The sequence below is a fragment of the Vidua macroura genome, chromosome 5 (assembly GCF_024509145.1).
Source record: "Vidua macroura isolate BioBank_ID:100142 chromosome 5, ASM2450914v1, whole genome shotgun sequence".
Lineage (NCBI taxonomy): Eukaryota > Metazoa > Chordata > Aves > Passeriformes > Viduidae > Vidua > Vidua macroura.
The window spans coordinates 25,348,438-25,360,466 of NC_071575.1; the positions used below are offsets into that span (position 1 = coordinate 25,348,438).

The 12,029-nt window shown below is 43.9% G+C and overlaps 1 protein-coding gene across 1 annotated transcript in view; it reads left to right on the plus strand.

The window, feature by feature from the left end:
• HIPK2 (homeodomain interacting protein kinase 2) overlaps positions 1–12,029 on the plus strand; it is a 128,180-nt gene that overhangs the window by 113,016 nt on the left and 3,135 nt on the right. The window contains exons 12-14 of the mRNA XM_053977577.1: positions 356–637; positions 10,327–10,574; positions 11,571–11,731. Of these exons, the coding sequence (XP_053833552.1) occupies positions 356–637; positions 10,327–10,574; positions 11,571–11,731 (691 nt within the window). The remainder of the gene's footprint in view (positions 1–355; positions 638–10,326; positions 10,575–11,570; positions 11,732–12,029) is intronic.

The following is a 12,029-nucleotide window of genomic DNA, read 5'->3' on the forward strand; positions in this document are numbered from 1 at the left end:
CTCCTGTGTCAGCCATGCTGTGCCTGCCTTTGTTCTGTATGTCTGGGCTTTCTGGCTGGCCTTTACCCTCCCAGTGCAAACTCCTGCAAGGCAGCAGTTCTCATCTGGAAATTCCCAGGGAAAACAAATTTGAATTTTTTTATTAAAAGAAACTACTTTTCAGTCAATTATATGAATAAGTCATGCAAGGCACTGTCTTCTTTGAAGAAGTGACTGTGCCAATTTTGCAGTTTTCCTAGGCTCCATAAATCAGTGCTACTGAATCAGAGGCCAGGACTCACAAACCACGGCAATGGGTGACTTAAGCATGCGGAGTTTTAACCAACAAATAATTAACACTTCTCCCCATTTCCAGCAATGCATCCACCTATGAAGTTTCATCCTCCCAGTCCATCAGCTCGCCCCAGCGGTCAAAACGAGTGAAGGAGAACACCCCTCCCCGCTGTGCCATGGTGCACAACAGCCCTGCCTGTAGCACCTCGGTTACGTGCGGCTGGGGCGACGTGGGCAGCAGCAGCACGCGGGAGCGGCAGCGGCAGACCATCGTCATCCCCGACACCCCCAGCCCCGCCGTCAGCGTCATCACCATCAGCAGCGACACAGACGAAGAGGAAGAGCAGAAGCATGCACCCACCAGGTGAGCAGTAGTTCTCTGCTCTTCTCTGCATCCCGGAGAAGGAGAGAGGGGCACAGAAGTCCTGGAGTTGCTGTAGGGTTCCAGGAGCTACATTTGCATCTCATCAGCCTGGTTGTCCTTGATTTGTGAGGAAAATTGCTAGCTGAGGACTCTACAGATTCAGGTGGTGCTCCTTTCTGTGCTGTGCATCTGCTGTGTTACCGTGGAGAAGTGCAGTAGTCTCTCCATAGTCTCTCATCTGTAAGAGGAAATACCAGTTTTCTCTATCTCCTTTTTGTGGAAAGAAAACTTTAGATAGCCTGTGGTGATAAGCCTCTGTAAGTTAGACACCTGTTGAAAACAAAGACCGAAAGGCTTGGAAAGAAGGGACCTTAAATTTGCCTTTTCTCTTTGTAAGTGATCCAGGCATCTCTAAAGAGCATTAAATGACATCTTCCATATGTTTCTTCCATATTTTCTTTAAAAAGCTCTCAAAAACAGTGGTTCTGTCATAAATACTCAATAATGATAAATATATTACAAGAGAGTTGCTCAATCTTGATTGTGTTGCCAAAATATCCTTGAACTATCGTAAAAGTGGCAGAAACTGCTTTCTGTCTGACTCTGCAGAGAGGCATAGATGAGGCTAGAAAGTGGTAGCTGGTCTTCAGAGAATTAACTCATCCGAGTGAACAGCATGGCCCAGGACTGCTGCCATTGCTGATACATCCATTGTGGATCAGAAAGGACTTAATTTTCTAGGGCTGTCCTTTCAGCACCTTTCATCACATGCAAGTGCTCTAGGTTTCCCATCTGATGCCAGTCACAAGACATTGCTCTGCTTTATAAGATGTAGAGAAATAGCTTTGCAAACAGATGAATAATTATACCATCTCTATATTGGTAACTGAGATAGGAAACTTTTAACCTTATCCTTCCAGTATTTTCAAGAGAGGATTATTTTTTTACTTCTTTAGAACACACTCCATGGCAGATTTTCCTTTAATCATCAGAGGTACTGCTCTGTATCTCTGCATCTTTGCAGTGTGGTGATAAGTGAAGCCTGCAAATGTGCACAGAACAGATGCAACACATTTGGCCTCCAGGAGCTAAAAATCTGTAAAGAAAAGCCATATGATTCAGGCATCCAGGCTGGAATTTCAACATGCTTCACAACGGCCACCACTGCTTCCCATTCCTCTATCTGTGCTAGTGAACGCCATTGGGCAGCAAGGGCTCAGTGCCTCTCAAAGTCAGCCTTGCCATGTGGTTCACAGGACAGTGTAACATATTTCACTTAAAAAAAAATAAATAAAATTGCTACAACATTCCTTGCTTAGATGGGGGAAGAAAGCATGTTTCCAGATAGAGTTGCATGAAGACCAGTGTGAAAGTCAGGAGGACTATAAATAAGGAGCCCCTACTTCCAGGGCTCTTCTGGAAAAGGAAGGGCAAGACGAAAGAGATGCTGACAACTCAAGGGTCATGGGAGCTCTTTTAAAGCATGTTTACTCATAGTACTGATTCCAGGCTTTGGGACATTATGTGCAAATCCTTAAACTTACCATCTGGGTGTCATTCTTGGGTCCAGAGAGGGGTGAAGGAAAGAGCTGGGATACTGCAGCCACTTCAGCCAATGGTTGTCTCCTCTGCTTCAACTTTTCTGCTGCTTGACTAGATTCTTTATTCAGCACCTCTCCAGAAATACAGACAGAACAAAGTTCAGGAACATGTCTGGAAATTGAGTTGGGAATCTGAGGTATTAAAAGATTTGGGTCTGCTGAAGGGCTTGGAAAGTTGTCCTGGGAGCCAGACATACATAAACAAACTGGCTTTGATATGACTAAAGCATATTCCGGACACGTTCCTGCCTGGGATCAGATCCCTGGCTACTTTTTGTATCCATATGGCATATCTATAGAGTACCAGGGTGCCAGCATTCCACAAAGGCCAGAGCTTAAGAGCTAGATTTAATTTCTGAGCCACGTAAAGACATTTTGCATGGACATGAGTGAGTTAAATTGCCTGTGCAGATATAACCAGAGCAAATGGAGAATCAGAGGTAGAGACACAGGTGGAAAACAGCATGGCCAGAACAAGTATTTTTTGTTTAAGTCTTCAGGAGAGCAAAATCAATTTGCTCAGTACCTTTTTACATGGGTAGATGTAAGACCAGGTTCTCAGCTGGAGTGAGAGTGTAGCTTCCACTCAAGGAAGCTGTATCAGCATTTAATGCCAATGAACTTTGTCTCTGCTGAAGTTGAAGTGTTTCTCATTTAAAGTTTGTCTCATTCAGGAAAATGCCTCTAAGTTTCCTTACTTACCTATTTTCTGGCTCCAAGAAAAATGGGAGTGACAGTGAAGTATGTGGTTAATGTAATCAGGGCCCAAAGGTTCAGGATTTGAGTAGAAAATGAAACCATGCAGAGAATGCATTGTCTGGCTTATATATGCAAATATTACCATATTGGGTAATAGCTGTGGAGTGGGGGTGAAAATTTCAACAAATCACTTGAAACGTGCTATTTTTCCCATCCTAGAAGCATTAGCTTTTTCTAGGTTAGAATATAGAAATCAAATGGCGTTTGACAGATCAAAGGTAATCGTCTGATCACATCATATCATAGCAGCGGTAACTTTGCATTACTTTTGCTGTCTTTGAACCAGCTTCTGAATTTGCTATAACACCTTCTTCTTTTACTTCTTACAGGACTAGAAATTGCCCTATGAGACTAAAAATGTTTATTTCATTGATTCCTCAGTGAAGAGAGATTGGTTGTGAGAAGTAGTAGATCCTTTGACAATGTAAGAGTTAGTCAGTCTCAGTCTAAGAAAGACTGGTAATGTTGCTAAAATATGATACTGCTGATGCAGTAAAGGAGCCCTACAGCTTGGATTTACGCAGAGAGAAAAGCCTTTCTGTAATACTAGTGCAGCAGAGAGAGCTTTTCTCATACAGGGAATGTACAGTTTTTATTGGTGAAAGAAAAATCTGAAAAATTGTGATGCAAGTAGGATTTTCCTTTTCCTACTGAAGGGTAGGAAGTGTTACGGGTTTATGAAATACCAGCTGATCAGGAAGGCATGACAGCACATTTTTCATTTTGCACTGTTGGTGAGTGTTGCTTGGTGTAAACTTTATAAAATTGATAGTCATCTCAAAATGTTTGGCTCCTGTTGGGTAGAGGTGCTGGGGAGGTGGTGTGAGATGAGCTCTGAAGGACCTGCTTGGTGGAGCCTTGTCAAAGGGGGCCATCTACTGGGCCCCAGCCCCGTGCCTAAGGCACAGTCACGGAGGAGGAACCTCAGCTACAGTTCAGCAGAGCCCAGCCTCAGAGAGATGGCCAGAGATTTTCAGGGGGAAAATGCCTGATTAGAAAAGTAATTTCATCAAAAATAAGGTGTTTTTGCTGACTACAATGAGTTTTTTTCCTAGTAATACCCTCAACACAGTGAAATCAGGAAGAACTTCAAAAAGTGCCAGGGATTTAACTAATTAAGTAGAAGACTTCTCATTTCTGGTTTAATGCAGAGTTGTGTTCCTTCAAAATGTAAGCAAATAATAGGAAAATTAAATTGAAATGGTCAAAATAAAAAGGGAACATTTTTACCAAATGGAACTGCTTTTACCTGGTTTCTGCTGCTCACAAGTTTTGCATGTGATATTTTGTCCTATAGAACAGTAGGGGAATAATGGCTTATAAAGAGCATTACAAGAACAGGAAACAGTTTTGCTACCCTGTTCGTTTAATGAGCTTGTACACTCTCAGCTCAGAATACTTTACAGAGAGATTTCATAGGGCAAAGAGACTTCCAGTGCTGTGCTGCAAGATAATAACTCCAACTGTTATTTTTTTCTGGATGGAAGATATTAGGTCTAACCATTACTTGTAAAGCACTGTGAAGAGAGTGAGACAGAAAGTAGATTGATTTTTATTTTAAAAAATTTACTCCTTTTTAGTTTCTCTACTTGCTCTTGCAAGAAAGTGTAGTGGACAGGGCAGCTGACTGATAGTGCAAGTGCAGTCACAGTGGTCAGAGCACACACTCAGCAAGTAGTATGTAGTAGAGGTTAACTGCTCCCCAGCATGCAGCTTCACCTGCTGCACTGGTTTAAATGTAAATCCTCCCTTGATTAAATATTTCTGAAGCTTAGAAGTGGAGAGAAAGCAAGAGCTGAGACATGAGAGGCACAAAGGCACCTTGGAACTGTGGCAGGGAGGGAGAGCACATAAGGTGTGCTCCATCCCTGGGGAAGGATGCACTGGGCTACGCTGGTGGCCAGTGAGGGATATTTTTGCATCCATGCATTGCAGAGCACAGCAGGAGGAAGGGTTGGAAAGAAGGGGAGTGGACGTGGCTGTTGTGACATGCCCAGATGACCTCTCCTCCAAGCAATGAGTGCAGCGGCCAAGGAAAACATGACTCTCCTTGAAACAATACAATTATGGCCTTCAGCTGGATGGTTTTGGGGATGCTTCCAAAGAGGCAGGAGAGCCTCTCAGTTCCCCACTGCCTGTGCCAGTGTCATAGGTAACATCTCTCCAGCTTGGTTTTCCATGGGATCCTGACAGTAATCACTGTATTTCTGGACAAGGCACACTGACTGCTGCTGTTGTGTTGGCATACTGAGGAACTGCCTCATTGACCATCTTCACTAGCACAAAATCCTTGCAGGCTTGTGGGGTTTTCCCTCCCCTCTTAAGATGGAAAGCTCTGTGTTGTGGTTTCTGTGTCAGTCTCATCTCTGTAACAGAGCGCAAGCAAGTTTTTATTCACCTTGTTCATGTTGTAGTGCAGTGGTGGTGGAGCCCACTTCAGAAGACTTACACACACAAATTGCTGGCAGACACAAACCAGGTGTTTTTGTCAACTTGCTGATGTGCATGTGTGAGGGGCAAAGCACCATTTGTAATTCTCTTTTGACATCTAGCCTATTGTGGCTGTGTTCTGCTGTGCATAGTAATGCACTGACTCTGCATAGCAATACACTGACTAACCACAGTCATTTGGTTAAAAGATGGCTGCCTTCCATCTCCAGAAGACACTGACATGCAGCTAATACTTAAAATTACAGAAATAGACAGTAGCTCTGTCAGCAGACCTTCAGCAGCAGGACCTTTACAACCTGCTCAGCAATTCAGTTTATATGACTTAAATAGCAATGACACATGGTGTATAGCCTAATAAAAGGGCCTCAGTGTAGTACTTGATAAATATTTCTTACCATCACAAATTCACAAAGAAGGTGAGAGCAGATTAACAGGTCAGGATGGAGGTTGAGCTGAAGAGAGGGGGCATGTTCCCAACACTAAGCTATGCATGGCATAGATTTCAACATGAGGAGACTGATTGCAGTTGTGGTGTGAGTTTTTGTTGGCTGACTCCATGCTTTCCTAGAATAGGTGGATTATTCTGAAGCAGCAAACTAAAAGGGTTGCATGTTATTAAGTTTTCAGAGACCTAGAACAGAGTTTTTGTAATGTGAGGTAAAGCTAACATGCCCTGGTGTATATGCACACCAGTTCAAAGGTACAGTTGTGCTATGGCTGCCTTCATCCCCAAATGCTGGTGACCTTGAGAGCTAAAAGACTCTGTTGCTACAGTGTCAGCAGCATTGAAAGGTTTGTAGCTCTTGGAGTGAACCACGCACTGAAGAATTGCTCCCACTAGACACCATTTGGTTTTTCTATGATTCTGCTGTAACTCAAGGTATTCAGGGAATAAAATATCCTGTTCCTGCAATGCTGCCACATACCAAGCTTTTGGGCTGGGCCTTCAGCTAGTAAAAGCTCAATTTGCATTGTTACAGCAGTTGTCTCTGTCCTTGTCTTTGGTTATTGAGGTGGATTCAGCATTAACACCTAGTTCGGCATCTTCCTTTCCTTAATTTCCACTCACTTCTTGTTCTCAACATCTGTCTTCAGCACCTTTCCATTAACAGTATCTCAGATGACCACCTTAGTTTCTTGCAGGGTGCCTGTGCACAGACTGTCTTCCTCCCTTTTCCTCTATCAGGCTTCTCCTTGCTGGAGCGAATAGGGACCCACATCCATCTCTGCTGGGCACTCACAAGGGTGGTATATGTTAGAGAGCCTTCTCCAAGACCTGCTTCTACTTAAAAGGCATGGCTGTGCTCTGTGTCTGCACATTGGACAGACATGAGCTGTTTTGGGTCCAAATTTGAGGATAAGCTCTTCAGGACCAGGTGGGAATAGGATACTACTTACAAACTAATAATAAAAGTACAAAGCAATGCTTGTTTTATCTGCTGTTCCAAAAGGGGAGACACAAACCCTGGCAGTAAGGGTTAAAAGGCCTACCTGGCTCAGTGCTTTTCATTCTATGTGGATGGATTCGCTGCCACTTCACCAGTCTTCTCCCCTCCCTCCTCTGGAGAATTAAAAAACACCTCCCCACATAATGCAGGCAGGCACACGAGCTGCCCAGGACCACAGACCAACTCCCCAAACTACTAAATCATGTTTGCTGCCATTTCTGTGCATGCAGGAGGGAAAGCAATTACCAGGCTTGGAGAGAGCTTAATAGGAAGGGGGCAAGACTTTTAATAGTATTTTTCTGTGTAAGCACAAACATCCCCAAAAGCTGTGGCTGAGTTATAGGAATACAGTAAGCTTGCTGAGTAGGCAAGTGCTGTGTCAACAGGTAAAAGCTCTCAGTCCTGATAGTTTGTGAGCAGGGAAGGCAATTCATCAGCCTGGGCCTCACACAGATAACTCCTGGGTTACTGCAACATGGGAAGAGCAGCAGAGAGGGAGCTGGAAGGGAGAAAGCTGCTGACTACCAAGAAGACTTTGAGTAGAGGGAATGCTAACTGCTGGGCTGAATTTTCAAAAGCCTCCATTTTGGATTAAAGTGTATCTTTAAGCCTGTGAATCAACCGATTTTCAGCATGAGTTGGGCCTTTGATGTTTTTGAAATTCCCACCCTTAATCTCTGGGGCAGGCTCTGGTACAGCAGGTGCTGAGCTCTGGGCATGTGTGATTAGTCCAGACTGAGGACTTCTCTGCTGGCTCTAACATTCACCACAGTTGTTACCTTTCCTAGAGACAGAAATCCAGCTTCTTTCAGTGGGACTCCTTGTATTCTTGAAATGATGCAGCCTGCTGAATCAAGAGGCTGATCATTTGGACCCTAATCCTGCAAATATTTACCCATGGGCTTTAGCTCTGTTACAGGAATAGTCCAGTTGACTTTGGGAAATGACACATATTAGCAGTGCTGAGCACTTGCATAAGGCCTGGCAGGACCATAGCTCCTTTTCAGATTCTCATCCATGAAATGAGATAATACTCTGATATGGTCCCTTTCTCTGGAAAGGTTTGGGTTTGGGGTCACTTACTTACTTAATCAAACAGTAATACTTGATTTTTTTTTATTGTTACCAAGGAGCTTTAACACTTTGAAGGAGAAAACTTCCCATAGTCCCTGCTTTGACAAGCCCTCAATCAAACTGGTGAAAAATATGCCCATACTAAAACAATAAATAGCACAGATTACACAGAAAATTACCCTTCCAGTTCTACAGCTCAACCTTCTTATGCCAATTGTCAGCTGAGAGCAAGTATTTCCAGTTCAGCAGCTCAGCCACTTAGACCAGGAAGGGACTGTAAAAGAACAGTTAGACCTTATCAGTTGTCAGAAAACTCTTTAGTGACTTGATTTTTCTTTATAAAATGTAATAACTGTCAGAGATAAAGAATATATCTCTCTTCCCAACTGGCAGCCAAGGGTAGCTGCAAAGGGCAAGCAGCATGGACACTCATAAATGTGTGATTACAGGCCTTTCTACTGATGGAGAGAGGAATATTGATGCAATATTAGTCATTTTTATTGGCTTCATCTTCTTCTTTCATAGCAGCATATCCAAACTGCTACATCCTTCTTCACACACAGTCACTGTCCATCTAAGATGCACTGCTGCTCTTTCCATTTCTAATGCAGCACTCTCCAGCTCCTTGTGAAAAGCCAGAATATGAGGGTTTGCTGTTGTACATTTTCCTTGTCAATCCGTCCCTGCCCCTGGAAGGATTTCTTTCCAACTTCTGTGCAATAGCTCCCTCTCCTTCTCTATTGTCTGCCCTGTTTCAAGTTACAATCTTTTAGGGTGGCAGGGGCCTCTCAAAATGTGTTTTTCACTGTGAGTAGAACAACGTGGTCTTTTGTCCTCCTCAGGGCAGACCAGGACCGGGTGATGATAGCCCAGGGAACATCTGTGTGATGGGAACTTGTTTGTGAATGCAGCAACCCAAGGTGTTCTTTAAAGGGAAAAGAAAATAGATTTTCAAACTTGAGTCTTGGGATACGGGTGGTGAGTTGCAGGTTGTGAATGCTGACAGAGAGACTTTGGGATGTGCAAGTTGAAGGGACCCCACCAGTGCTCCTTTAGGACTGTGAAAAATAAAAAAGGCAAACAATGTCCTTGGAAGGAAACTGTTCTCAGTGTCTGTTCCACCTTCCTTTGGGCAAGAAGTGATGCTGAGACCAGGGAACAAACAGCTCCATCACAGACTGAGACCAGATTAATCACCTGTTCCCTGGACTGGACTAGCCAGACTGAGAAAATGGAGAGGACACTCCTTGGGAAAGAGATCTCTCTCTGTTTAAAGTGCACACTCATGAAGTTAAGATTCCTTTTTTTCCATGGCATTTCTGTTCCTGTTGGGGCTGTTTCCACCATTAAGCCTAATTACTTAGCTTTTTATGTGCTATCCATTTCTTTTCATCATTTTAAAAACTTCAGTTGCCATAACAACATAATGCAATCAGTGAAACATAACAGCTATTTTCTGTAGTCAAGGTCTGTGCACTGTCAAGGATGTGAGCCATTTAAGCAAATCTTCACCATCCCCCTTCCTCCCTCCTCTTTCTCACTCTCTCTTTTTCTCCCTAAACAAGCTCATAACAGGAAGGAGAAACCATGAAGAATAATTAGACACAATAGCCTGAGCAAATCCCAATCGCACTCATGCAGTCTAGTCTAATGAACTTCCAGCACTGATCTTGGAAGTGTTGATGTGCCTTTTTAATCACTTTTTTGATGTCATAGATAGATTAGTTGCAGCAGGACCTTGATAATCTACACTAGAATCAGGAGACCCAGAGCCTGTTCAGAGAAAGGGAAGAAAATGAAAAGCATTGCATACTTTGTTCCATTTCTTTCTCATTTGTTCTTCATTTTCAAATGCTTATTGAGAATGTATATCCATTGTACCATCTTAGTAAATAGAATGGTGTGTGTTTTGTAGATTCATGGAATTTAAGCATGAAAAGTCATAGCATCTATTATTAAATCATTGCTGAAAGGCTGGGAGAAACCACCACGTTTTTGTGTGGGTGGTGAGACTTGCAACAAAGCATAGTATAACTGCTGGGCTTCTATTGCACACATACATAAAAAGCAGTCTGAAAATAAATCTGGCAGTCTGGTTCAGTGCTATTCTAAGCAGTGTGGATATAAGATCTATCCACAATGTCTTACTCACTCCTTGACCTCCATGAAGGCTTTCCTGGAATAGTAACGAGGGAGTTTTGAAGCCCGGGATTTGGCTTAAGCAGCCTCTCTCCTGCAGAGGACTGAAGGCTGTGCTTTGTCCTTATGGAGCTCTTCTGCCATGGGCAGAGCCTTCTAATGGTGTCGAGTTGATCATTGGCCGTTCACTCTTTCCACTTGTCTGCTTGTGTTGCAGCACCTTGTCCAAGCAAAGGAAGAATGTCATCAGCTGTGTCACCGTGCATGACTCCCCCTACTCCGATTCCTCCAGCAACAACAGCCCTTACGCCGTGCAACATCGCACAGGGCAGAATAATGGGAACAGCTACGACACCAAAGGGGTTCCAGAGACTCACTGCAGTGGGAACCCCCGAACAATCATCGTGCCACCACTGAAAACCCAGGCCAGTGAGGTGTTGGTAGAGTGCGATAGCCTGGCACCAGGTAAATTGCACCTCTTCCGTCAAGAAAATTAGTAAGAAATAAATGATTTATCTTGGAAGAATCTCATTGTTCGGTTTCATTTTGTTTGTTTGGTTGGTTTGTTTTCCAAAGAAACTGTGCTCCTGTACTTCTCTCAAGTGACACATCTGTTCTTGGTAGCCATATTGCATTATTTATATGCCCTGGTTCACTCAGGAATCGTGGGTCAAGTGTCAGTCCCAGTTAGTTCTATACAAACCCAAGAACAGAATGCAGCCTTTAGCTCAACACTTGACATGAAAGGCACCCAAATGCAAGTGTGAACCTTTGCTGCCTTGCCTTTCCATAGACTTTCATTAAAACGGGTAAGAGATTGAAAACATGTGAATTTTCATCCAAACTTGCTGATGTTCCTGGGAAGAACATTTCCCAGGATCTTCACTGTGGACTGATGAGGCTTGATCATCCAGAGCCTCTGCAATGCTAGATAGTGTGATGTCTTGAAAAGGACTTTATGGTGGAAGTCTGAAGCTGTTGGCTTTGAGCTACTTGGCAGTCCTTGCTTTGGATGCTGGTGAACAGAAAGGCTCAAAGAGTGAGGTCCCCACCAGCTTGTTCTCCCTCCCTTTCCACCCATCTGATGTTAGGCAAGCCAGGGCTTTTTTAAGCTGTGCACACCATACTTTCCTTCCTCTCCTTGGGATTTGTATCTGTGTTGTACAGTACTGCTGGCAGAACATTGTCTCATGGTTCTGAAGGATCTATAAAGCCTGCTCCAGACCTGCTTTGGGTCCAGTTAATGAGGTCTGTTTGTCTGCCTTTAGGATAACAGGCCTGTCGTGTATATCAAGCCCTACTGAGGAATTCTGTTAATTGAGAGAAACAGTTTTCTTAACCTGCTTCTGTTGTATGTCTCCTCCCAAAAGCCACTCTGGAGGAGACTCGGTGAGGAAAAGGTAGGGTGAGCAATTAAACAATGTCATGTAAGCTACAAATGTGTTTCCTTTCCTGGCACAGTCACCACCAGTCACCACTCATCCTCCTACAAGTCCAAGTCCTCCAGCACCGTGACCTCCACCAGCGGTCACTCTTCAGGGAGCTCGTCTGGAGCCGTTGCCTATAGGCAGCAGCGACCAGGAGCACATTTCCAGCAGCAGCAGCCTCTAAATCTAAGTCAGGTAAGTCAACCAAGACTGATTTTGGTGGTGCATCATCTAGCTATTACCTACCACTCCTCCATCATGGGCTGTCCTCTTCCAGTCTAGTGACAGTTGGACCCCATGTTGAGTTTGATCAACTTGTTAATACTTGACTGCAGACCTTGATCTTCCAGCTCAGGCAGCAGAGGTAGTGCCGATCACACCCCTGAGTGGGCTGGGGGTACTCTTCCTCTGTGTATTAGGCCTGATGGCCTAATAGTGTGAGTGGGAATAATGTGAGGGGAAATGCAGTGGCTCAGCCACAAAAGAGTGGAGC